This window comes from Lissotriton helveticus, chromosome 11, assembly GCF_964261635.1.
Source record: "Lissotriton helveticus chromosome 11, aLisHel1.1, whole genome shotgun sequence".
Lineage (NCBI taxonomy): Eukaryota > Metazoa > Chordata > Amphibia > Caudata > Salamandridae > Lissotriton > Lissotriton helveticus.
The window spans coordinates 269428650-269455443 of NC_136072.1; the positions used below are offsets into that span (position 1 = coordinate 269428650).

The following is a 26794-nucleotide window of genomic DNA, read 5'->3' on the forward strand; positions in this document are numbered from 1 at the left end:
AAGAGGCCCTTGTGCAAGGGACTACTTTGTCCGGATGAACAGCGAGAAAAGGAGGTTTGGAAGATAAAGCTTGAAGCTCACTCACTCTGCGAGTAGAGGTGATGGCAACAAAGAAAGCGGTCTTCAGAGTGAGGAGCCTGAGAGGACAGTTGTGAAGAGGCTCGAAGGGAGTGCACATAAGATAGGTTAAGACAAGGTTAAAGTCCCACCGGGGCATTATGAACAGAGAAGGAGGAAAGAGGTCGAGTAATGCCCTTTGAAAATCTATTCACAATAGGGGACTTAAAAAGAGAAGGCTGATCAGGAAGGCAAAGAAAAGCAGATATGGCCCAAAAGTAGCCTTTTAGAGTGCCCAGGGCAGAGCACTACTGGGCCAAAGAACATATATACAAGAGAACCTCCAAAAGAGGGGCAGAAAGAGGATCCACAGCCTTTGCTGTGCACCATGCCACTAACTTGTTCCATCTGCAGGCGTATACAGTCTTAGTGGAGGGACGACTGAATGCCAAGATAGCATTACAAACTTCAGGAGGAAGGTCAAAAGCTGTGAACTGTTGCTGCTCAATCTACACGCAAGGAGGTGGAAGCTGGACAGGTTTAGGTGGAGGACTGTCCCCTGCTGCGGCGACAGAGGATCCTCCCGAAGATGCAGTCTGATCTGAGGATCGATGGCCTTGTTCAAGAGTTCTGGGTACCAGACTCTTTGCGCCCAGTCCTCAGTCACAAGAATGACTTGGGCCCGGTCGCGCTTGATCTTCTTCAGCACTCTGGGCAGAAGTGGTACAGGCAGAAAGGCATACAGGAGGTTACAGTTCCACTTGTGACGAAAACCGCCACTGAGCGAGTGCCGCCTTGGAAATTCCAGCGTGCAGAATTGCTGACATTGCGTGTTCTCTTCGGTGGCGAACAGATCTAACCAAGGCTCGCCCAACCACTAAAAGAGACCTTGCACCCTCTCCAAGTTAAAACCCCATTTGTGATCCACCAGGCACCGGCGGCTGAGTTTGTCTGCCCTGGCGTACAGAGAACCTGCCAGGTGTTGAACCATCAGGGACATGCCCTGATGTTCCAGCCAGGTCCAGAGACAAAGAGCCTCTTGACATAGGGTCCACAACCCCACCCCGCCCTGATTGTTGCAGTACCACATGGTGCTGGTGTTGTCCGTGAACACCTGCACCACCTTCTCTTTGATAGAGGGAAGGAATGCATTCAGTGCCAGACTAATTGCCCAGAGCTCCAGCAGGTTGATATGGAGTTCGCACTCCACCGGAGACCAGAGGCCTCTAATCTCTGCCTCTCTGAAATGGCTGCCCCATCCCGGAAGAGACACTTCTGTCACCACTGTGAGGGCTGGTTGGGGAAGGGAAAAGGATCTGCCTCTGACCCAAGTTTGGTTTGTTTGCCATCACTGAAGTAGTTGCGCAGACCCCTCCGAGATGTGGATGACGTCGGAAAGATTCCCCCGATGCACAAGTTACTACTTGTGTAACGATATATCTGTAAGAGACATTAGTTAGTGATAGATTCCTTACCTTAGAATATCCCCAGGAGTCAGACTGGATCTGGAAAATTTTGCGTAGCAATACCCCTGCGCGTCGGTAGGCGTCGTCCGCGGCTCCGCGTCCGTCATCGGCATCGTTAGCGCCGAAATGACGTCGGAGTACTTAGACGCCGCCCATGCGCGCTGACGTCAGTTCTGATACACAGCTTTTCCGCGCCAGATACGCAGAGCTATGATAGAACCAACACTGGTGCAATGAAACTAGGGCCCTGAATGGGGATGACCTTAACCCTAGATATCGGTTCGCAGAAACGGGGAGGATGGGTGGGTCGGTAAGGAATCTATCACTAACGAATGTCTCTTACAGATATATTGTTACACAAGTAGTAACTTGTGCATCTGAAAGAGACACGTTAGTGATAGATTCCCTACCTTAGAATAGATACCCCAGCAATACCAACCCCTGTGGTTGGGCTGCGAACCAATAATCACCCCAGAAAGTCCTGGAGGACGGAACAGCCAAAGAAGCCATCCCTCCGGACTTGGCTGTCCAGGCAGTAGTGTTGTGCAAACGTGTGCAGCGAGGCCCACGTAGCTGCCTGGCAAATGTCATGCAAGGGCCCTCTTCGGCCCAGGGAAGTGGTAGTCGCCGTGGCCCGAGTGAAATGAGCCCGCAATCCAACAGGGAGCTCCTTCTTAGCCAAGGAGTAACATGCCTGGATACACAAGATGATCCACCGAGAGATGGTCCGCTTGTCCACCACCTTTCCCTTCTTAGCGCCCACGTAACTAACAAAGAGTTTGTCATCCAACCGGAACTGGCGTGTGCGATCCAGATAGTAAGAGAGCGCACGTTTTGGGTCCAGATGGTGGAGCCTCTCTTCCTCTTTCGAGGGATGCGGAGGCAGAAAGAAGGTGGGCAAGGTAATGGACTGCCCGATGTGGAAGGCCGTGACAACCTTGGGCAGGAAAGAGGGTCTCGTCCGCAACACAACCGTGTCCGGATGGACAGAGAGGAAAGGAGGTGTAGAAGAAAGAGCCTGGAGCTCACTCACTCTCCTGGCAGAGGTGATGGCAACCAGGAAAGCAGTCTTTAAAGTAAGAAGACGGAGAGGAAAGTTATGTAGCGGCTCAAAAGGAGCACACATTAGGTAAGTAAGAACAAGATTCAAGTCCCACTGGGGCATCACAAAAGGAACAGGAGGGAACATGTGTGTGATGCCCTTCAAAAACCTATTTACAATGGGGACTTGAACAAGGAAGGCTGATCAGGTAGCCTTAAGAAGGCGGAAAGGGCAGAAAGGTACCCCTTGATAGTGCCCAGAGCAGAGCCCTGCTGGGCAAGAGAAAGAAGAAAGAGGAGAACCTCAGAAAGGGGTGCAGAGAGTGGGTCCACAGCCTTTGCTGTGCACAATGCCACAAATCTGTTCCACCTGCAGGCGTATACAGACTTTGTGGAGGGACGCCTGGCTGCCAGAATCACATTACAGACTTCGCGAGGCAAGTCAAATGGCCTCAACTGACAGCCGCTCAATCTCCAAGCTTGTAGGTGGAGACTGGACAGGTTCGGGTGGAGAACCGTCACCTGCTGCTGCGACAGAAGGTCCTCCCGAAGAGGCAGACGAATCGGGGGATCGACTGACATGCTGAGTAGCTCAGGTTACCAGTATCTTCGTGCCCAGTCCGGAGCCACAAGTATAACCTGGGCCCGGTCGCGCCCAATCTTTTTCAGCACTCTGGACAGAAGTTGTATAGGCGGAAAGGCGTACAATAGACCGCAACTCCACTAGCGACGAAAAGCGTCTCCAAACGAGTGCCGCCTTGGAAATTCCAACGCGCAGAACTGATGACATTGCGCGTTCTCTTCTGTGGCGAATAGATCTAACCAAGGCTCTCCCCATTGCTGAAAGAGGCCTTGCGCCACGTCCAAGTTCAGACGCCATTCGTGATACATCATGCACTGACGGCTGAGTTTGTCCGCCCTGGCATTCAGAGAACCTGCCAGGTGTTGAACCACCAGGGTCACGCCCTGACGTTCCAGCCACTGCCAGAGGCGTAGAGCCTCCTGGCATAGGGTCCACGACCCAACCCCGCCCGGTTTGTTGCAGTACCACATGGCGGTGGTGTTGTCCGTGAACACCTGCACTACACTCCCCCGGACAGAGGGGAGGAATGCCTTCAGTGCTAGTCGGATCGCCCGCAGCTCCAAAAGGTTGATATGGAGCCGGGACTCCGCCGGAGACCAGATGCCTCTGATCTCCGCCTCTCCCATGTGGCCTCCCCAGCCCTGGAGGGACGAGTCCGTCACAACCACGTGCTCCGGGTGGGGTTGGGAGAGTGATCTGCCACAGAGCCAATCGCGGTCCGTGAGCCACCACTGCAACTGTCTTGCAGTGCCCTCCGAGATCAAGACATGGTCGGACAAGTTGCCCTGATGCTGGGCCCACTGAAACTTCAGGTCCCACTGCAGAGCCCGCATCCGCCACCGGGCGTGATGCACCAGAAGGATGCAGGAGGCCATCAGCCCCAGAAGCCGCAGCGTCAACCTGACCGAGACTCGGGATAAAGGCTGAAAGATCTGAATCAGAGCCTGAATATCCCGAACCCGCTGTTCGGGAGGATAAACCCGAAACTGCGCCGAGTCTAGAACCGCTCCGATGAAGAGGAGCTTCTGAGAGGGACACAGGTGCGACTTCGGCATGTTGATGGAGAACCCCAGCAATTGCAGGAGGTCGGCCGTAGTCTGGAGGTGGCTGACGACTGTCTGGGGCGAGCCCGCCTTCAACAACCAGTCGTCGAGGTAGGGGAAGACTGACACCCCTAACCTGCGTAGATGAGCTGCGACCACCGCCATCACCTTCGTGAACACCCGTGGGGTGCTGGTAAGGCCGAAGGGGAGCACGGTAAACTGAAAGTGCTCGTGGCCTACTGTGAACCGCAGGTAACGCCGGTGGGCCGGCAGGACGGGCATGTGAAAATAAGAGTCCTGCAAGTCCAACGCTACCATCCAGTCTCCAGGGTCCAGGGCAGCTAAGACCTGAGCCAAAGTCAGCATATTGAACTTCTCCTTCCGGAGGAAGCCGTTGACGTTCCGTAGGTCCAAGATAGGGCGTAGGCCCCCTTTGCCCTTCTTGGGTACCAGAAAGTAGTGGGAGTAACAACCACACCGTGACTTCCTCTTGCAGAAGTTGCAAGTGATCCCCCGACACGCGTTGGCATGGCTGGAGGGGTCGCCTCGAAGGGGAGGGAGGGGAGGGGAGGGAGTAGCCCCTTCGGACGATTTGCAGCACCAACCTGTCCGACGTGACAGTGCGCCAGTGGAAGAGGTGATGGCGAACCCAGCCTTGCTGGAGTGGGGCCGCGAGGCCCAAGGACTTGGCCGTAGCCCTGGAGTCCTTAAAACGCTCAAGCGCATGGTCTGCCTTGTCGCCAAAGAGGCAACGGCAAATCAAACGGCATGTCCAGAAGAGTGGCCTGGACATCGGCCGAAAAGTTGACGGACCTCAACCAGGCGTGGCGTCGAACCGCCACCGTCGTTGCCATCGCCCTGCCCAGTGAGTCCGTGGTATCCAGCCCACACCGGATAGAGTACCGTGCCGCATCTCGACCCTCCACAAGGGCTTGGGCGAGTTTAGCCCGGACCTCCTCCGGGCATTGTGGCAGCACGTCCGCAACCGTGTCCCACAGGGTGTGTGTGTAGCGGCCCAAGAGACACGCGGTATTGACAGACCGCAGTCCCAAACTCAGGGACGAGAACACCTTCTTCCCGAACTGTTCATATCTCTTGGATTCCCAATCGGGCGGGGCCGTCGGGAATGCGGTCTGGGAAGTGGAGGCCTGGATGACCAGGCTCTCGTGGGTGGGATGGGTGGACAAAAAGCAAGGGTCGCCCGGGGCCGGGCAGTAGCGTCTGGCCACGTTCCTATCCAAAGGCGTACCTGTGGCGTGCTTGGACCAATTGCCCACAAGAACGTCACATAAGGCCTCATTAAACGGCAGCAGAGGCTCATTGGAGCTTGCCTGCGGTTTAAGGACCTCAGTGAGGAGGTTAGTCCTCACGGCCGCGACGGGGAGCTCAAGGTTTAAGGCCTTGGCCGCCCTCGTCAACACTACACTGTAAGCAGCCCCCTCCTCCGTAGCCACGATGGGAGGGGAGACAAATCCAGTGTCTGGCGTAGTGTCTATTCCACTGGCCTCCCCAAGCTCATATGTCCAGTCCTGTTGAGACTCGCATTCTTGTGCCAGAGGGTCAACAGACCCCTCCCAATCACCTTTGTCACCCATCTCCTGCAAAGCAGGGTCATCAGACGGGACCGTATCGTGGAAATAGGTATCTCCAAAGGCCGTCGGAAGCAGCGCCCAGCGGCGCCGCTCCGGATCAAAGGGAGGATTGGGGACGGCATCCACAGTGGGCGCCGGGGGCGACACCCGCAGAGCCGGCGCTGGTGAGGTCGTGAGGTCGACCGGCGACGACCCGGAAGCGGATCCAGTGAGGGCCTGCGGTGCCGGGACCGAAGTTGTCGGCGGCGCCGGGACCGAAGTCGTCGGCGGCTCCGGGGCCGAAGCACCCGACGACGTCGGTGCCGAAACACTCGACCTGCTAGGCCCTCCAGCCGGGGCCGCTGGACCCGGCTGAGAAGGGAGGGACCTCATGGCCATGAGGTACCGCTCGACCTCCTCTGGCGACGCGCCATGCCCAGGGACCCGAAGGTGTGGGGCAGGCGGAGACGCCTGCGACTGTCGGAGCCGCGTGGGTGGCGTCACCCGAACCCCCGGCCGCATCGTGCGAGCGTCGGGGTGGGTCAGAGGAACGATGACGTCTCTCCGACCTCTCATGCCTCTTACCTGAGGACTTGGATCCTGACGACCAATGTCCACTCCCAGAGCTGCGATGACTCCGACCCCGCGACCGGTCCCTCGACCTCCCGTGGGACCGGGACCTGAAGCGGCGCCGACTGCCGGAGCTCGAGACGCTTGCGGGACCGCTCCCGTCTAGCTTTAGAGGTCAGGGCCCGGCAGTCGGAGCAGGTGCGGTCGTCGTGGTCGAGGCCTAAACACTTCAGGCACCGGCGATGGGGGTCGGTAACCGACATCAGTCGGTCAGACTTGGAACAGGGTTTGAACCCGGGCATCCCTACCGGCACCGTCGGAGTCGAAGACTCGAGTAGAGAAATGATGAAAAAGATCAAAAAGTTTAGTCAAAAAATGACTAAGGGGTAGAGCTTCTCCGGATCTCCGCTAGCTGGCGCGGAAAAAAGAAGAACTGACGTCAGCGCACATGGGCGGCGTCTAAGTACTCAGACGACGTAATTCCAGCACCAACGACGCCTACCGACGCGCAGGGGTATTGCTACGCAAAATTTTCCGGATCCAGTCTGGCGCCTGGGGATATTCTACGGTAAGGAATCTATCACTAACGTGTCTCTTTCAGATACTGCGCCCACTGGAACTTCAGGTCCCACTGCAGAGTCCCCATTTGCCATCTGGTATGATCCACCAGCAGGAGGCTCAGGGTCATTCTTATCTAAATCCGGGATAGAGGCTGAACACTGGAATCATACCCTGAATATCCCAGACTCGCTGAGCAGGAGGATAAGCCAGAATATGCACTGTATCCAGAACTGCTCCAATGAAAAGGAGCTTCTGAGAGGGAATTGGGTATTTGTTCGGCACATTGAGAGTGAACCCCAGCGAGCGCAGGAGGTCCGCCGTAGTATGGAGGTGGGGGACGACAGCCTGCGGTCAGCCCACCTTCAACAACCAGTTGTCGAGATAGGAAATGACTGGAACTCCTGATCTGTGCAAATGAGCAGCGAACACCACAATCACTTTCGGGAACACCCGATGGGCTCTGGTAAGGCCAAAGGGGAGCATGGTAAACTGAAAATGCTCTTGGCAAACGGCAGTTAACACCTACAGTCCGGTAAGACAGGGATTTGAAAATATGCGTCATGCAAGTCCAACGCTACCATCCAGTCTCCGGGGTCGAGGGCAGACAGGACCGGAGCCAACATGAGCATCTTGAACTTCTCCTTGAGCCCTGAGTTATAACATAGGACGCAGGTCATTGTCCTTCATGGGGACCAGAAAGTAGTGGGAGTAGCAACCACATCCTACTTCTGGCACATGGACCCTTTTTATAGCTTACTTGGCCAAGAGAGGTGCAACTTCCTGACGGAGAAAGGCCAAGTGATCCTCCGACATGCGATGAAAGGATGGTTGCATGGAGGAAGGGGTAGTCTCCAAGGGGAGGGCGTAGCCCCTTCGGACTATCTGCAAAACCCACCTGTCCGACATGCTGTTTTGCCAGTGGGGGAGGTGATGGCGAATCCTGCCACCCACTGCCCTTTGATGGCCCTGAAAGGTCAGACTAGGAGGACTTGGAGGCTGCTGCAGGGGTGTTATGGGTGGACTGGCCCGCCCGCTGGGTCCCACGTCCGTGGCCATGCAGAGGCTCGGTAGGTTGCATGGCAGGTGGCTGGACTGCCAATATGGTGGGGCACCCCTTAAGTAGCCTCATTAGGAGCGAAAAGCAGACTGCGTGGGTCGAGTGGTTGCCGCAAGTCCCAAGGATCTGGCCGTAGCCCTAGAATCCTTGAAGCACTCGAGCGCCAAGTCTTTCTTTTCACCAAAAAGGTGACAGCCATCAAAGGGCATGTCCAGTAGGGTGGACTGGACATCCCCGGAGAAAGCAAACGTCCTTAACCAGGGGTGGCGCCTCAAGGCTACTGACGTGTAAACCGTTCTGTCCAGAGAGTCAGCGGTATCCAGTCCACACCTGATGGTGAACTTTGCTGAGTCTCTACCTCTGCCACAACATGGGTGAGAATGGTCCGGGCCTCCTCCAAGCACTGTGGCAGCACTTGCGCAACAGTATCCCACACCGTATGGGTATAGCGGCCCAAGAGGCATGCGGTGTTCACCGAACGCAGTGCTAAGCTGGCGGAACAAAACATCTTCCCAAGGTGGTCCAGCTTCTTGGATTCCCTATCTGGGGGGAGCAGTAGGGAATGCACCCTAAAGGACAAGGCTTGGACCACCAAGCTCTCGGGGGTCGGTGTTGGGAGAGGAAAAGTGGGTCGCCCGGGGCCAGGCGGTGGCGTTGGGCAATCATCCTGTCCAGAGGAGCCCCTGTGTTGGGCTTGGACCAAGTGCCCAGAAGGACGTTGTGAGAAAGTGCCCTCTTTCTTGCATGGTATGCCCCCCACTTTTTGCTAAATTGCTGATGTACTTTAACTGAGTGTGCCCTGGGCTCCTGCCAATCAGGTACCCAGGCCTGTGTTCCTTCCCTAAAACTGCACTGAAGCCTAAACCCAATTGGCATCTCTGGCCACATGTCAGCCCCTGGTAAAGGGCATCCTAGGTACCCGGGGCACTGTGACCAGAGAAGGCCCCTAAGGGCTGCAGCACTTATTGTGCCACCCTCAGAGGCTCGGTGCCCTGACATGCACACACTGTCTTGGCAGGCTGCATGTCTTGGTGCAGAAAAAAAACAAAGTGACATGGCACACATCCCGGTGTGTCATGCCCACAAAAAACTGCCCTGGCATACACCAGTAAACCCTCTAGCTGGGTGCCCTATGCCAGTGGTGAGGGTACAGGTACATGAGCCCTGTACCCCTACAATACCCAGGGCCATTCCTGGGCATTGTAAGTGCAGTGCTGCCATTAAGAGTATATGGTGCTGGGAGGTTGTCATTCAAACTCCACAGCACCATGATGGCTACTCTGAAGACTGAGAAGTTTGGTATCAAACTTCTCAGCACATTAAACTCACACTGATGCCAGTGGGGGATTTAATGAAAAATACACAACAGAGGGCATCTTAGAGATGCCCCCTGAAACTCTACCAACTCCCAGTGACCTGACTGAGTGGCTGCCGAGGCTGCCACCCCCAGACATGTTTCTGGACCCCTGGATCGAGAGCTTGCCGCTTTCGAGGGTTGGAAACAATGCACATCCTGGGATGAGGTGCCAAGCCTCCTCCCCAGGATGGGTAGGGTTCACGAAGGACAAGCTTCAAAGGCATACCTCCTTTGTGAGCCTCTCCAGATCACTTGGTGTACTCAGCAACTGGTCCCCACTGGTTCTACCCCCCCACTTTCGGCTGGAGACCCAGCGGGAAAAACAAAGTGAGGAAGAGAGGTGTGCCCACCTCTGCTAACTCTAACCCAAGGGTGGTGGAGGCGAGGTGAAGCACAACCGCCAGTCCCTGCCATCTTGAGGAAGGGGGACCCAGCCAACCAGGGACAGGCGCCTGCCCCCTCCCACTGGAGGGTGGCAGAATAGGGGGTATACCCACCCCAGGGAAGGGACCCATTGGTCCCTGACCTTCACCTACCTGTAACACCCCTACATTTAATATTTAGGGGCACCCAGAACCTTCTTTCCTCAGATACAGCAACGACAAGAAAAGAAGGACGAGAAGGAGTGCAGAGCTAACACGAGACGATGCCCACTGACTTAGCCCCAGCCCTACAGGCCTGCCTCCCCTCGAACCTGCTCCTGCGAAATACCGGCATGACCAGCGGCCAGCAACCTCAAAAACCCTTGAGGACCTGCCTGCCTTCACTTCCCAAGCTGTTTCTCCTGTGACCACCGGTTGTGTTTGAACTGCAGCTTCTGGTGCCAGCCAGAAACCGTGAATCCAGCACACTCTGCACCCGCCAAGCCCGGCCCGTGTTTGAGTGAACAAACCATGAGAAGGCCCCCGTGTGATCCTGACCCGAGATCCGGCGACCCCTGACCTGCCTCAAGCCTCCAGACAACGCATGCAGCCTCAATCCAGAGGGCCCCCCCCCCACTGCGACCAGAGCGGGTTAGAAAATCCGACGTCCAAAGGCACCCCTGCTCCAGACGTCCAACAGCTTTGTGTGCCCAAACCAGCGGTGCCTAACCATCCCTCTACATCCCAATTTACCCCTCGAAGTGGTGGTCACTCCTGGAAGATCCTCGTCCCAGAGTCTGCAGTGTTTCTTTGTCCCAGTGAATTCCAATTGAAATCAACAGGGCACCTGACCTCAAAACAGCACCCTGCACCCGGCTGAACTAGCGCCGCTGAGGGTGCCCCCTTGGTCTCCAACGTGCCCTGAGCTTAACCCTAGGAGCTTTGCTCCCATAACCCTGTGGCCTGCTTGCCAGCCGCCACCAACCGGAGTCCCCCTATTGGATAGCAGTGGGCCTCAACACACTGCACCCGGCCGAGTGCCGATGAGGGTGCAACAACAGTGCATCACTGACCCTGGAACACCGCAGAGTCTAACCCCAGAACCCTAACTCAAAAGACTGATTACTTACCTTGAAACCGATAACTCATTTTTCCTCATAGGATAACATCGACACTTTTTCTCCCCAAAAATTTTAAAGTGTCGACTTCTGAAAACTGCAAATATTCCTTAAAATTCAGCCGAATAACCAAAACGCATTTTCTAAACTGTTTTCAGGAAATGTCCCAGTGCTGAATTCAGAATCCAGCAGTGAGAAAGAAAAAGTAACGATAACCTAACTTACCTGCTAAGTGAATTTCCTCCCATAGGGTAACATTGGTGATGCTATGTGAAAAAAGTTTGTCAACTTTTGAAACGCAATAATATTCCTTAAAAATCGTACCTTTAACCAAAATGCATTTACTCACCTATTTTCAGGAAATGTCCCAGGACTGAATCCAGGATCCAGTACTGTGTTAGCTAAAGTAATCTGAAAGGTAATTAACTGCATTTTACTTAAAAAGCCCAATCAATTGAATGTACTATACCTGCAATGTGTTGCAAACTGCTTTCTTAAAACTGTAACCAAAACCAGTACAAGTTACACTGCTATTTTGAACTGTGTTCATACAAGTAATTTACTACTGAAAAGTATTTTTATGCTTACTTGCACCAGGCTTGATTGGTTCTAGATCTAAAACAGTATTTTTTTATACAAAACAATTGGCCTGAAGTTCAGTTCTTGAGTGTGTGAGACCATTTGCTGACTTAGTGTGTACATCAAATGCTTTACACTGTCGTCGGATACTGCTTTACTGCTCGACCAAGCTACCACTTTAGAGAGTAAGGTTCCATCTAACTTTAGCCTCTGCCAAACCTCTGGAGACCCTTGGACTCTATACACACTGTACCTCACTTTGGTGCAGTATATATAGAGCCAGTTCCTTACAGACGTCGGTGAGGGCCTCATTAAAAGACAGAAGGGGCTCTGAAGAGGCCGCTACCGGCCGCGGAGGCGCCGGCATTGAAAGCCCAAGGCCACCAGCAGAGTCCGCGGGGCCCGAAGGCTCGCCGGCAGAGTCGGGCTGCCCAAAGATGCTGTGAAGTGCTTCCTAAAAAGCTCAAAGCTGGGCAGGGGACACTCCGGGAAAAGTAGGAAAAGCGCTGAGCCATCCCAAAAGCAGGTTTAGAGGGCGGACCTGGAGAGCAACGATGCTTCAGGTCCTGTGTCGCGTCAGCGGACAGACTGGGGATAGACGGAGAGCAACTGTGCTTCGCCTTCTTTTTGAGCTTTGACTTACCCGAGGTTGAAGACTTGGAAGACTCATTTTTATGCTGGCTCCGCGACCAGTATCGAGATCTTCCTCTGGAATAGGACCTCGAGTGGCACAGAGCCAACTGCCGGGCATCCAGAAGCTTTCGGGACCGCTCCCGCAAAGACTTCGGGTTCAAGGCCTGACAGTCAGAGTACGACTTCGGGTTGTGGTTGCGCTCCAGGCACCAGAGGCACACAAGGTGTGGATCCGTGACGGACATCAGCTTGTGACAATGAGTCAAAAGGCTTGAATATGGTTTGGCGAATCTCTTATCAGTAGCACCTATATCTGGATTGAAGGTACAATCAATTAGTGATGCACCATTGTGTGGCTGAGCTGACTACTTTCCTTTAGCAGGCAGAGTACTTTTTTTCAACACTACTTGTCCGGAGTTGGTGGATTCCCGGTGCTCTCTGCAAAGGCACACTTCCTAGATGTATGCACAACTAGGGAATGTGGTGGTACATGGTCACTATCGTACAAGGGATATTCTAATGCTGCCTTGTACTTTTTCTCTACTCTTGTGGTGATAAACCTTGTTTTTACTGGGTACTTTAAGTTGTCAAGGACACAAACTTTATCATGCTATTGAGCATGGTGAGGAACTGGACTGAGAGTTCCATCTAGGAGAGTATCTGCACCAAGAAGTCTTCTTCCACTACATTTATTTGAACTTTGTGGTGATCAACAGTCCTCCGGATGACCGCATAACAAACTGTGGTGTTATCCAGTGGAGATGGTTTTACTGGATAGGACTAACGATCGGATCTGATCTCGTGTAGGTACATGCTATAATCATGTCATGGGCCATCTCAATCATCAGAAGGGATGAGCTAATCCTAGGATAAGGGAGGCCTGTGACAAGCTCGGTTTCCGAATCAGTGTGTGCCGGTGATTAAGCTGGTGGTAGACTAGGGTCCCCAGCCAGGCTTCTGCCTCGGTTATGGCAATGACCTAATTTCCTCAAAAGTAAGCTTCCTTTTCATTGGGTGAACATGTCTCTAGGCTTTTGCTGTTCAAGTGGGGTGAACACAGGTATATGTCCTGTTACAGGACAGCAGTAATCCTTCTCCGTCTAATATCTGTCTGCGCCTGTTCTGGTTTCTGGTTCACTTGGTGTTGAATCTGGGGCTGAGCTCTGTTTGGAAACAGACTTCAGCACTGACCTTGGTTCAGAGACAGGGGATCTGAATATCTGTGACTGGAGTTTATCGACAGAGGCTCTGCCAACTGATGCTTAGAAACTGTTGAAGCTGAAACTAGTTTTCGAGGTCCAGTGGCCTTGAACAGTGCCTGATTCCAGCTGGTGAGGCCTTTTTTTTGTCACAGTTTCGGGGGTGTCAAAATACTGGCTCTATTGAGCACGATGCATGCCCAGGAGGTTGAACTCCAGAGGGAAGATCTTCTGAATGCTTTGTTGGCTTAGGCTAAATCTCTGCCCTGGGTGTAGGCTTGACTCGGGGACCTGCAGATGACTGGTTTTCTGGTTTTAAAGTCCTTAGAGGACACATTCTCAGATCACCTTGGCCTCCCAGGATATCATATGGGCCTCCCCTCTCACTTCATCATATATTTATACTACGCCCATAGTCGTTTCCTCCTATAAAGGATGTTTTTCTTGTTTTGAAGGTGGGGAATTTAGATTCCTTGTGGTTTCTGGGTGGACAGAGTTTAAAGACTCTATGCTGGTCTGACCTCTGGATCTTGCTGTTTCGTTAGAGCAAAAAGGTTCTTACCCAAGTTATCTATTCAATGGCTACCCTGTTTTTCCAGAGATTACACCTTCATAGAAATGGACTGGCTCGAGAAACATTTTCAGCTCTGTCATGACTGTGCCAGAAACATCAAGAGGAGATTAGCCACATGGGCTGTTACAGGAAATGGATGGCATGGCTATATGGAGGTACTGTCACAGTGTCAGGTCCACAAACTCCACAGACAAGCGAAATAAAATAAAATATGATAGATAACAAAAGCAACCCACCTGTAACCTTAGAATGAAGAGGTAGTAAAATGAGTAAACTGCAGATCAGATTCCCACCCGAGCAATACCCAACTGATTTACAGTTCTCATCGTCTAGCACTAAAACCTATAAGAAAGGACTGTCACCAGTAATTTGAGCGAACGTTCAGCATCTTTTCTTTACCAGGTCATTAATGAAAATGTCAAAACCTGGACAGGCCAGTAAGAAACAAACATGTGAATAAAAAGTCTTCTCAGAATTAGGTTCACTGGGATCGCAGATCCCTCGAACAATCTGACCAAAAACAGGGCTGAGACCCCAAGAAAATGAAAATTACAAACTAACATTCAGATCAAATCAGGTGGTTGTTAAGCGCAGCTACTCACCCTTAATGGGTCTCAAGGCGCTGGGGGTGTGTGTGTTTGTGGGGGGGGGGGGGGGGGGGGGGGGGGTGGCGGGGTGTTCGCAGGTTCCAGTCCATCAAGAAGGGGGTCTGTCGAAGATTCAGGTTTTGAGGTTTCTTGCGCAGATGGGGAGCGATGGTATCTGTCTGAGGTGGAGTGGAAGGTCGTTCCAGGCACTGGCCGTGCGGAAGGAGAAGGAGCGGCCTCCCGATCTGGTCTTTCTGGTGCAGGGGACCACGGCGTAGGAGAGCTGGGCTGAACGTAGGGTCCTTTGGGGTGCGTGGAATTTGAGTTGGCTGTTCAGGTATGCTGGTCCGGTGTCATGGAGGGCCTTGTGAGCGTGGGTTAGCATCTTGAAGGTGACTCTAGCTTCGATGGGGAGCCAGTGAGTGTGCGCAGGTGCTTGGAGATGTGGCAGTGGCTTGGCAGGTTGAGGACCAGTCTTGTGGCGGCGTTTTGGATGTTCTGTAGTTTGCAGGTGAGGTTTTTGTTAATTCCGGCATAGAGTGCGTTGCCGAAGTCGAGCCTGCTGGTGACCAGGGCGTGAGTGACGGTCTTTCTGTGTTCGAGGGGGATCCATTTGAAGGTCTTGCATAGGAGGGGGGTGTGGAAGCAGGAGGACATGACGGAGTGGATCTGGCGGTCCATTTTGACCTCTGAGTCCAAGATGATTCCCAGGTTGCGTGCGTGGTCCGTGGGGGTGGGCGGGCTTCCGAGGGCGATGGGCCACCAGCTGTTGTTCCAGGCGTCTGGGTTTGGGCCCATGATGAGTACTTCCGTTTTGTTTGTGTTCATTTGTAGGCAGCTGTTTTTCATCCATTTGGCGACGGCTTCCATGCCGTCTCGAAAGTGGTGTCTGGTGGTGTTGCGTTCGTTGGATAGGGAGAGGATGAGTTGGTCGTCGTCTGCGTATGACACAATGTTGAATCTGTAGGTTCCGACGATGGGGGCGAGCGGAGCCATGTAGATGTTGAAGAGAGTAGGGCTGAGGGAGGACCCCTGGGGGACTCGGTAGGTGTAGGGTATGAGAGGAAAAGGGGGGGGTGGAGTCTGACCCGTTGCATTCTGCTGGAGAGGAAGGAGCGGATCCAGTCGAGGGCCTGGTCTTGGATCCCTGCGTCGTGGAGTCTGCGTATTAGGGTGCGGTGAGAGACTGTCGAACGCCGCTGAGAGGTCGAGGAGGATGAGGGCTGCTGTTTCTCCTTTGTCCAGTAAGGTACGGATGTCGTCTGTTGCGGCAAGGAGGGCGGTTTCCGTACTGTTGTTTTTTCTGAAGCCGGTTTGGTAGGAGTCGAGGATGTTGTGCTCTTCAATGATTGTGGCGAGTTGGCTGTTGATGGCTTTCTCAATGACTTTCGCTGGGAACTGGAGCAGGGAGATAGGTCTGTAGTTTTTGAGGTCAGTGGGGTCCGCTGAGGGTTTCTTGAGGAGGGGGTTGATCTCAGCATGTTTCCAGTCAGGGAACGAGGTGGTTGCCCGGGAGCGGTTGATGGTGTGGCAGAGCATGGGTGCGATGGTGTCGGCAGCTCTGTTGAAAATGTGGTGGGGGCAGGGGTCCGTGGGGGCCCCGGAGTCGATTGACTTTATTGTCTTCAGTGTGTCTTTGGTGGTGAGGGCTGTCCAGTTGTCGATCGCTGGCTTCAGGGTGTCGGGGGTGGTTGGTGAGGGTTCAGTGTGTTGGTTGTCTTCGTCGAAGTTGTCGTAGATGCTCTTGATTTTGTGGTGGAAAAAGGTGCTGAGTTTGTCGCAGAGGTCTTGTGAGGAAGGGATGTCGGTGGACTCGCTGGTGGTTTGGACGAACTCCTTGATGTTGAAGAGTTCTTTGTTGTTGTGTGCATGAGTGGAGATTCTGTCTTCAATCGCTTTTTTCCTCTTTTATAGGAGTTGGTGGTGGGCGTTGGAGGCGGCTCTGAAGTTGTTGTGGGCTTCTGTGGATTTGGTGTTCCTCTAGGGCTTTTCAAGGGGGCGGCAAGTGCGTCTTGGCTCTCGAAGTTCGGTGGTTAACTATCTAGCTTTCTTGGAGTGGGGGGTGTTGTTTTTCTTGAGGGGGCTATGGTGTTGCCGCTGTCGGAGATCCATCTGTGCAGGGTTCGGGCTGTGGTGTTGGCGTCGTCGCTTTCCGTGATGCTTGGGGTGGAGTTGCTGAGTGATGAGGTTAGCTGGTCTTTGGTGATTCTGGTCCAGTTTCTTTGTGGGAGCAGGTGCTGGTGTCTGTGAATGGTGGGTGTTCTGAAGGTGAAGTGGATGCATCGATGGTCAGTCCATGGGAGTTCGGTGGTGTGGCTGAACTCTCAAAGCATCTCAAATTTTGGCTTTAACAATATAGACCTATTGACACTGCCAATGCGTTCTGCTGATGCTGTTTCGCATCGGCAAAATTAAACACAAAAAATAGGCTTTGTTTGCTGATGCTGAACACCGGCACAAACAAAAAAGAAAACATTGAGAAGTGTACGAGTCTTGGAACTACAGTATCACAGTGATTGCTTAAAAGCTTGCATGAGTTACCATGCATGTGCGTGCATACAGCATGACCAAACCATTTCTATTTTCTGCTCAAAGATTAAATGAGCCACAAGAGTTTAAAGGAGCTTCATCCTGGCTGTAAATGATACCTGCTAGGCCATTAAAAAAACATAATAAAGAATGTTGCAGGGATTGGTCTCGTCGTAGACGGTGGCGTCGTCGATGTCTTCGTCGCCGAAAGCTTCGCTGTCAGGCTCGTCAACGATGTGGTCTTGAATCTCGTCGACGGTACAGTCGTCGGCAACAAGGGCAGCGTAGACTGTGTGGAACCTCCAGAACTCACTGTTGACGAGGTAAACACCGTCGGCGATCTCGACGACGTGAGAGTTACTGTGGTCGTCATTGAAGTGAGAACAGGTGTCGATGGTGAACCTGCGCCTGATAAAGACTTGTGGCAATTTTTACCTTTAGAATGGCTAGAAGAGACTGGCTTTTCCTTAGACGTTCCTGGAGTCTGAGGGGATCCAATCTCTGAGGAGACTTTCGTTTTCTTCTCCCTTTTAAAAGATTTTCTTCGGTGCTTGAGAGATTTTAGACTGTTTCTTCCTCTCTTTTCAAGCTGACCCTCAGGCGACCTTGTCCTCTTGAGTGACAGAGGACGTCTCACTGTCAACATCCGAAGACACAGGCTGTTTTACTTCAGCCAATGTAGAAGCCTTCCTTCTCTATCTCTCAAGGTCTTAGTGGAGAAGGTGCAGCAAATTTTACATTGCTTTGTCTCATGGCTGGGATAGGGACAAATACAATCTTTGTGTGCATCATCTACATGCACTCTCTTCTTCCCACAGGAATTACAGGCTCTAAATAATCCTTTCTTATCAGACATTCTTCTTAAAGAAATCCAAAGAGACTTATCTGAGAAATTTGAAGTAGACTGAGCAGAGCTCAGTGAGACTCCCTTACACTACGAAGTGCAGTGAAATCTGAGGGACTCAGCCTCTCTTGAGAAGGTTCTAGAGGATGCTGGGTTCTGATTGGCTGAGTTTCCAGTTTGGTCCTTTTTTGTAAAAGGAGACTAATAGGCTATAAAGAATATTGTTGCTACCATAATAGCCTATAGAAAGTTATTGTCTATTACTTACTACTTTGTTATTTATGTACCGTGGGCCTCCCACTACAACGGGGAATGATTCAGGCATGTGAATCTATGAAAGATACCCCAATACCGGATAAAGAATTGTACATGCAGCCGACTTGCGTGAAAAGGAATAGAGAGTGAATTAAGAAAGGGTTCAAAAAGCAAGTGAGTTGGGCAAGGGTAGAGGTGGAGTTGGGAAAGCAACAGAGGAGCTTGAGCGTGGCTGCCACATGCAGAAGCAACATTCAGTGAAACTAAGAAAAAAAGCTTGATACAAAGAAAAATCTTGCAGAGAACTAAAAAGTCCATGAAGCACTAAAAAAAATGGCGCTGAAGTTACTAGCATACGTAGATTCCAATTATGATTCTCAATCGTATAGCAACTGATTCACGAGACGGCTAGCAAATAAGGATGGAAAAAATATAAACTATAGATTAACACAAAGGCAGCCTTTAAAAAAAAAAAAGCAGTTAAAGAATATGGCAGATTGATAATGCAGCCTAGTTTAAAGAACCCTTTGAAATTAATCCAGATCAATATCCACCAGACTCCTAAATATCAAATTACCATTTTTTATTTCAAGCTGTGTTTTACAGTATTGCATACGCCACATCCAATGGCGCGCCATAAAGATAGACATATCAGTTCTTGGATTGAGAGCTTACTTTATTAAACACTTGCCACCACATAGGCTATAGTCTGTTGCAGATAATTGCATTGACATTATGAATTGAATACCTTGTGGATTATGCCAGACTTAATCCTTACCTGCTGCCCGTTCCGTTTCCACTTGGGAAGTCGTGTACTTTCACTGGAAACTGTTCCATTTGACTAAGACAGTTGTTCATTTTATGCACAAGTGACAGTAAAGGTCCATTTCCCAATGGCTCTAACCTTGACAGTGGTTCTTCTCCAGGAAGCTGAAATGTCCCATTAATGAAAAAGTTAAACTTCACTCCAAAATAGACTATTCATACTTTAAAATACTACATACTGGCTATAACTAAGTTACTTACTAGTTATCTTTAAAAGTACTCCGATAAGGTCGCTTTACAAGAGATGCGTGCTTTTTCAACTTCATACATTTCCAATTAACAGAGCACCATGCTTTTAATCCCATGATTTGCAAAAACAGAGGACAGTTTACAGGAATTCTGTAAGTAATCCCCACATGAGATAACTCGACTAATTCTTCCAGCATAGGATGCATTCACTAAATAACAATAGTAACCTTAGATGATGATCTAAAACCACTGCAGGAGAGACCCAGTTTCAAAATTATGTTGCACATCGCGCAAATGAGCTTAACACAAGATGAGAATGACTAACCGCAACATTAAGCAAGTAAACTGTACATTTGTCGCAGTGCTTCTCAAACCAGTTTGCAAAAGCATTTTTTGGGGAGAGTCAGGATGAAAGGATATGCGCCTTAAGTCAACAGCAACTAAGCAATGTTGAAACTGAAGGTGTGAAAGTGCACATCATATCCAGCACAGACGATGCATACAACGAGGAACCGATCGATACCATCTGCTGGTGGGCAGAAGTACTGCTCAAATTTCACAGATCCAGTCCGACATCTGGCGAATATTCTACGTAAAGTAATCTGCGCCTGGAAGTCTTGATCAGGTGCTTAGTGTTTGTGATTTGGTGTGAATATTTTCAGACTTTTTTTTAATTAATGTTCAGAAATATAGCGATATCTGGAAAGTTGGTACCGCAGTAATTTCGTGGGGCTACAAATAACAAAAATAGAGAGATCTGATTGACCATGAGGACAAGTCAGCCATCTCAGTATAGCAGGAACGTAGCGAGGGGGTAGGGTTCGGGTACTACGACTTCAGTGCAGTTACTGGCAGAGGGGTTGTTGAGGGAACGTACCACGCCCCTATCCACGTCCCCCTTTCTTCCACCCTTCCAGGGGTAAACAAAACAAATCTTGGCCGGACGGTCCTGAGGAAGACAGGGAGGACCCGAAAGTGATCTGGCGGCCTCCCGTAACACTACAGTGTGTCCAAGCTGGCTCGGTGGGACCAGTGCAGATGATGCGAGACCAGTCCTTTTAGGTGGCCAAGCAACTACTATGCGCACACCCATCGCTTTGTACAAAAGTCTTCACGGACATCCAACTCACTCCGGACAGACACCCAAGCCCCAAAAGGTTGTCAAGCTCCAACTATGCACACTCGAGTCTTCACTGTGTACAGTCTTCTTTATGGAGAGCCCGCTCCTTCCAAACACCCAAGAATATTAAGTGGTAACGCACATAGTATGCACACGTTTCATCCTGTGCACAGCTCTGAACAGAGAGCACACTTCCCTGAAGACACGAAAGCACATTAGACGGCCAAGATCTTACTATGATTAAGCTTTGCCCTGTACACACATCTTGAGAGAGAGGCCAAACCCTCTATATACGCAAACCCCATTTGGAAACAAAGCTTATATAGTAGCTCACATGGAACTCATTCTCAATATATGCCAAATAGCACATCTAAATAACTGTGAATTTCAGATGCAACAAAATATATACCTGTAAAGATGGTCATGAAAGGGAATTTATGACAACTTGCAAGTCACAATTTAAATGCAACATTCATTATCATGAAGTAAATTATTCAAAGTGCATGGTGACACCCAAATGAGTAAAAGCCATAAACAAACAGAACAAGCATTTGCAATGCAATAGGTCTTGCATTACTGAAAGTCTGAGCTATTGGGGTTGCATTATGATTTGCAACACCAACAGCTCAAATTTTTAGTAATGCGAGACCTATTGCATTGTAAATGTTTGTATGACCAGGGTGAGTGTGCGGGATGTGTGGAGAAATAAATGGAGCAAAATGGGCTGGTTTCACTGCTGTGAGAGTATTGTGGAATGCAGCGTGGTGATGTCATGCAGTCTTACCCAGCTGCAGTCAGTGGCATTGCAATCATATTTACAACTCTTCAAAAAAGGCACTGGACATTGGTCATTTATACCTCTTCTACAATTTCTAAAAGTTGTAAAAAAATGTGCTTGGACTTTATTTAGTGTGAGCAAAAGTCCTAATCTTTTTTGCTGGCATTAGTCACATGACGTTATTACCAAATTGCCTCACGCTGCTTCCCATATTTCCTGAAGCACTGTGGCAAATAGACTATTTTGAAAAGCTTGCTTTCACACAAATCTCCGCTTGCCACAAGTAGGCCATACCTCCCTATAAAACGTGCTCTCTCGCATCCAGGAGAGCCCTTCTCAGAATGAAGTAGAGGACAGTGGAGGGGGAAGTTTTGTGGATCAATTAGAAACAGGAGCGGGCTGGCTTTGTTTGGTGCTTGGGAAGAGTTGCAAACGTGTTTAGGTGAGGCATGGGTACAAAGTGCGCTGGGATACGCTTTACAGCATTCCAGTGGCCTCCGGTGTGCCTCTGGTGTTTACTAAACATTCCCTTGTGTTTGGTGATGCAGCAGGCTGTCTAAGATTCCGTGGCCCCACGGGCGCCCTGTACGTCCAGACTGCGCAGTGTTACTAATAACAAGCACGGAATTGAAACCAGTGGTATCATGTGATTCTGGGCAAATCCCGTAATCTCCCCGTGCCTTAAAAACATTAATCTAAGCTGGGGTGACGTAGGCTAGTGCTCATGTAAAGCGTTCGCACTGTTTAAAACTGCAAAATAGATACCAAAAAAACTTCATCCGCGTGTCTGATGTCCGCACTGCTAAGTAAGGAAGAGGGCAGGCCAGGACACTCTTTAAAGACTTCACCAGGAGTGATTGCTGCTAAATACCTAAGCGTGCCAGGCTTTTAGCTGGAGACTTGTACTTTTACCCACACAAAGCAGCCTTGATTCGGTAGTCGTTTTACGTGTTTAGGAAACAAATTCTCCGATAATAGTGGCGCTGCGGGTGGCTTTCCAGTGGCCTCCGGTGTGCCTCTGGTGTTTACTAAACGCTCCCTTGTGTTTGGTGATGCAGCAGGCTGTCTGAGATTCCGTGGACCCACAGGCGCCCTACGTCCAAACTGCCCAGTGTTACTAATAACAAGCACGGAATCGAAACCAGTTGTGCGCGCGCACCACAGAGGAGCGGGGGTGAGGAAGCGTGGCAGCAAAGCGAACGCGCGCTAATTAGAAACACATGTTTATTATTAGGTCTCAGATGCCACTGCTGCCTGTAACAGACACCAATAGGATATGGGCGGTTACACTGCTAAAGAATCTGGGACACGCACACGCCTTTCACCAATGGCGGGCTGTCTTCTTTACAAAGACGCACGCAAAAGCCAATAGCAACTGACGAAAACAAAAGCACATGCACAAGAGTGTGGTCAGCTTTCAGAAGCCCCTACATGAGGTCTCTCGCTGCGCGAGCAGTGCAACGCTAGGCGCCAGACCTAAAAAGGGTACCAGTGGGTGAAAAATACACAGTATATTGATATGCTAGCAACCTTATATTACAATCTAGCACAGTAAACATATTAAATTACACAGTGCTCAGTGTAAGCAACAGTTTGTTCACAAGTATTGTCGACAGCGTTTTGACCCCATACAGAATGAGGGCTTGATAAGGACTAATGGCGGCCTGGGGGAACTTAAAAAGAAGAGGAAGAATTAGGACTAAGGCACTCCTCAGATTAATGTATGTAGGGAGAGTATAACCTACTTGAACCTAGAACTGAATTCAAATAAGAGCGAAAAGGAAATTTAGTATCATCCTTATGTGAATTAATAGTGCCACCGAATGAGCACAACAAAAATAAATATACTCTTGTGTTAATACCAGAGTGAGGTAAAAATAAACAAATGCCTGTGGTTCTGACAAACAAGTTACTTACCTTCGGTAACGATATATCTCTAAGACATAGATTAGTTATGGACTCCTCACCTTATAATTACCTCAGGCTTCAGACTGGATCAGGAGAATTTTTTCCTTAGCAGTACCCATACACTTCGATAGGTGGCGTTGATAGACTCTACGTTCTTCGTTGGCGTTGTGTCGACACGACATTCCACGCCAGAAGCGCAGAGCCATGCAAGTCAGTGACCACTGGTGCACGAAAACTAGGGCCCTAAAAGGGAGTCCCTTACCCTAGAAGTCAGTTCGCAGTACGGAGAGGATGGGTGGGGCGGTGGGGAATCCATAACTAATCTATGTCTCTTACAGCTATATCGTTACCGAAGGTAAGTAACTTGTTCATCTGAAAGACAATTAGTTATGGATTCCTCACCTTAGAATAGATACCCCAGCAACACCAACCCTTTGGTGGGTCTGCGAACCAAGTTCACACCAGAAAGTCCTGGAGAATCGAACGGCTGAAGAAGCCGTCTCTCCGGACTTGGCTGTCAAGGCAGTAGTGTTTGGTAAACGTGTGCAGTGGAGTCCACATAGCTGCCTGGCATACATCATGAAGAGGGACTCCACGTCCCAAAGCAGTAGTAGCTGCCGTTGCCCTGGTTGAATGGGCACGCAACCCTACTGGAGGTTCCTTTTTTCGCCAAGGAATAGCTGATTTTTATACTACGAACTACCCATCGAGAGATGGTCCGTTGTTATACGGCCCGACCTTTCTTGGCACCCACGTTGCCAACAGAGAGTTGGTCATCCACTCGGAATTGTCTTGAGCGATCCAGATAGAAAGCGCACATTTTGGATCCAGATGATGGAGCCGCTCTTCCTCTTTAGAAGGATGCGGAGGCGGAAAGAAGGTGGGAAAAGTGATTGTCTGTCCTATGTGGAAAAAGGTAACCACTTTGGGAAGGAAAAGTGGCCTAGTGCGAAGGACAACCTTGTCCGGATGAACAACCAGGAAAGGAGGTTTAGAAGAAAGGGCTAGAAGCTTACTCACCCTGCGAGCATAGGTGATGGCAACAAAGGCAGTTTTCAAAGTTAAAAGTCTGAGAGGACCATTATGTAGCGGCTCAAAGGGAGTGCACACACAGTAAGTCATACCAAGTTCAAGTCCCACTGGGGGATTACGAAAAAAATAGGAGGGAAGAGATGAGTAATGCCCTTAAGGAATCTATTTACAATAGGGGACTTGAAAAGAGAAGGTTGATCAGGAGCCTAAGAAAAGCTGAAATGGCTGAGAGATAGCCCTTAAGAGTGCCAAGAGCAAAGCCCTGCTGGACCAAAGAAAGGAGGGACAAGAGAACCTCAGAAAGAGGGGCAGAAAGGGTCTCCACAGCCTTTCCTGTGCACCATACCACAAATTAGTTCCATCTGCAGGCATATACTGTTTTAGTGGAGGGACGCCTGGCTGCCAAGATAACGTTACAGACTTCGGGAGGAAGGTCGAAAGCAGTCAACTGCCGCCGCTCAATCTCCACACAAGGTGGTGGAGGCTGGACAGGTTCGGGTGGAGGACGGTCCCCTGCTGCTGAGACAGAAGATCCTCTCGAAGAGGCAGTCTGATCATCTTCAGCACTCTGGGTAGAAGTGGAATGGGCGGAAAGGAGTATAGAAGACAGCAATTCCACTTGCAACGAAAAGCGCTGCCTAACGAGTGCGGCCTTGGAAATTCAAACGTGCAGAACTGCTGACATTGCGTGTTCCCTTCGGTGGCGAATAGATCTAACCAAAGCTCTCCCCACTGCTGAAAGAGACCTTGCACCACCTCAGAGTGAAGACGCCTTTCATGATCCATCATGCACCTGCGGCTGAATTCGTCTGCTCTGGTGTTCAGAAAACCTGCCAGGTGTTGAACCATCAGGGATACACCCTAATGTTCCAGAAATGTCCAAAGACAGAGAGCCTCTAGACATAGGGTCCACAACCCCACCCCGCCCAGTTTGTTGCAGTACAACATGGCGGTGGTGTTGTCCGTGAACACCTGCACCACTCTTGCCCAGACAGAGGGAAGGAATGCCTTTAGTGTAAAACAAATTGCCTGCAGCTCCAGAAGGTTGATGTGGAGCCCGGACTACGCTGGAGACCAGAGGCCTCTGATCTCTGCCTCTCCCATGTGGCCACCCCACTCCAGAAGTGATGCATCCATCACCACTGTAAACTCTGGTTGGGGAAGGAAGAGGCATCTGCCATTGACCCAATCCTGGTTTGGAGCCAGCACTGCAATTGTCGAGCAATACCCTTCAAGATCTGGACACAATCAGACAGATTCCCATGATGCTATGCCCACTGGAACTTCAGGTCCCACTGAAGAGCCCACATATGCCATCTGGCATGATCCACCAAAAGGATGCAAGAGGCCATGAGGCCCAGCAGCCTCAGGGTCAGTCTGACCGAAATCCGGGATGAAGGCTGAAAGACTGCAATCATAGCCCGAATATCCCTGACTCGCTGTTTGAGAGGATAAACCTGAAACTGCATCATGTCCAGAACCGCTCTGATGAAAAGGAGCTTCTGAGAGGGAGTCCGGTGTGACTTCGGCACGTTGATAGTGAACCTCAGCGAATGCAGGAGGTCCGCCGTAGTCTGGAGAAGACTGCCTGGGGCGAGCCCACCTTCAACAGCCAGTCGTCGAGATAGAGGAAGACGGAAACCCCTGATCTGCGCAGATGAGCTTCGACCACCGCCATCACTTTCGTGAGCACCAGAGGGGCGCTGGTGAGGCCAAAGGGGAGCACGGTAAACAAAGTGCTTGTGGCCTACCGTGAACCATAGGTAACGCTGGTGAGCCGGCAGGGCGGTTTTTGAAAATAAGCGTCCTGCAAGTCCAACGTTACCAACCAGTATCCCGGGTCGAGGGCAGACAGGAGCTGAGCCAGTGTCAACATCTTGAACTTCTACTTCTGGAGAAAGCGGTTGACGTTCCTGAGATCCAAGATAGGACACAGGCTCTTTTCCTTCTTGAGAACCAGAAAGTAGTGGGAATAGCAACCACAACCTACTTCACGGACAGGAACTCACTCGATGGCTCCCTTGGCCAAGAGAGCTGTAACTTCCTGCTGGAGAAGGGCCAGGTGATCCTCCGACATGCGATGAAATTGATGTGGCCTTGATGGAGGGGTAGTCTCAAAGGGGAGGGAGTAGCCCCTTCGGACTATCTGCAAAACCCGCCTGTCTGACGTGATGTTGAGCCAGTGGGAGAGGTGATGCCGAATCCTGCCGCCCACTGGCGACTAATGGACCTGAAAGACCGGACTAGGAGGGTTTGGAGGCTGCTGCAGAGGGGGCGCTGGTGGACTGGCCCGCTGGCCCCGTGACCCACGGTGGTTGGGAACCACGTCCCTGGCCGTGCAGAGGTTGGACAGCTTGCGCAGGCCTGTGGCTCTGGGCGGAACGTGGCGGGGCACCCCTTCCTGGCCACGAAAGGGGCGAAAAGCAGACTGCGATGGGCGGGAGGTGGAAGCGAGGCCTAAGGATCTGGCCGTAGCCCTAGAATCCTTAAAGCGCTTGAGCGCGTTGCCTGCCTTGTCGCCAAACAGGCGACGGCCATCAAAGAGCATGTGCAAAAGCATTGCTTGGACATCTCCCGAAAAGCCAGTGGACCTCAACCAGGCGTAGCATCTCGGTGCTATCGACGTGGAAATCGTAATGCCCAGTGAGTCGGCGATGTCCAGCCCACACCTGATGGTGAACTTTTCAGCGTCTCTCTCTTCGGCAACAGCACGGGAGAGCACGGCCCGGGAGTTCTTCGGGCACTGTGGCAGCACCGGCGCAACCGTGTCCCACCGTAGTGGGAGTAACAGGCAAATAGACATGCAGTGTTCACAAGCTGGTGTAAGAAAACATCTTCCCGAGGTGGTCCAGCTTCTTGGATTCCCTATCAGGTGGAGCATTAGGGAATGCACCTTTGGACGTTGAGGCTTGGACTATCAAGCTCACAGGGGTAGGATGGGAAGAGATGAAAATGG

At 51.1% G+C, this 26794-nt stretch overlaps 1 protein-coding gene across 11 annotated transcripts in view; it reads right to left on the minus strand.

Annotated features, from left to right (window-relative positions):
• The window catches only part of TRIP12 (thyroid hormone receptor interactor 12), a 1008257-nt gene that overhangs the window by 269731 nt on the left and 711732 nt on the right, over window positions 1-26794 (minus strand). For all 11 annotated transcript variants that reach the window (XM_078668151.1, XM_078668159.1, XM_078668158.1 and 8 more), the window contains one exon: window positions 18765-18916. In XM_078668151.1, coding sequence (XP_078524277.1) covers window positions 18765-18916 — 152 coding nt within the window. The remainder of the gene's footprint in view (window positions 1-18764; window positions 18917-26794) is intronic.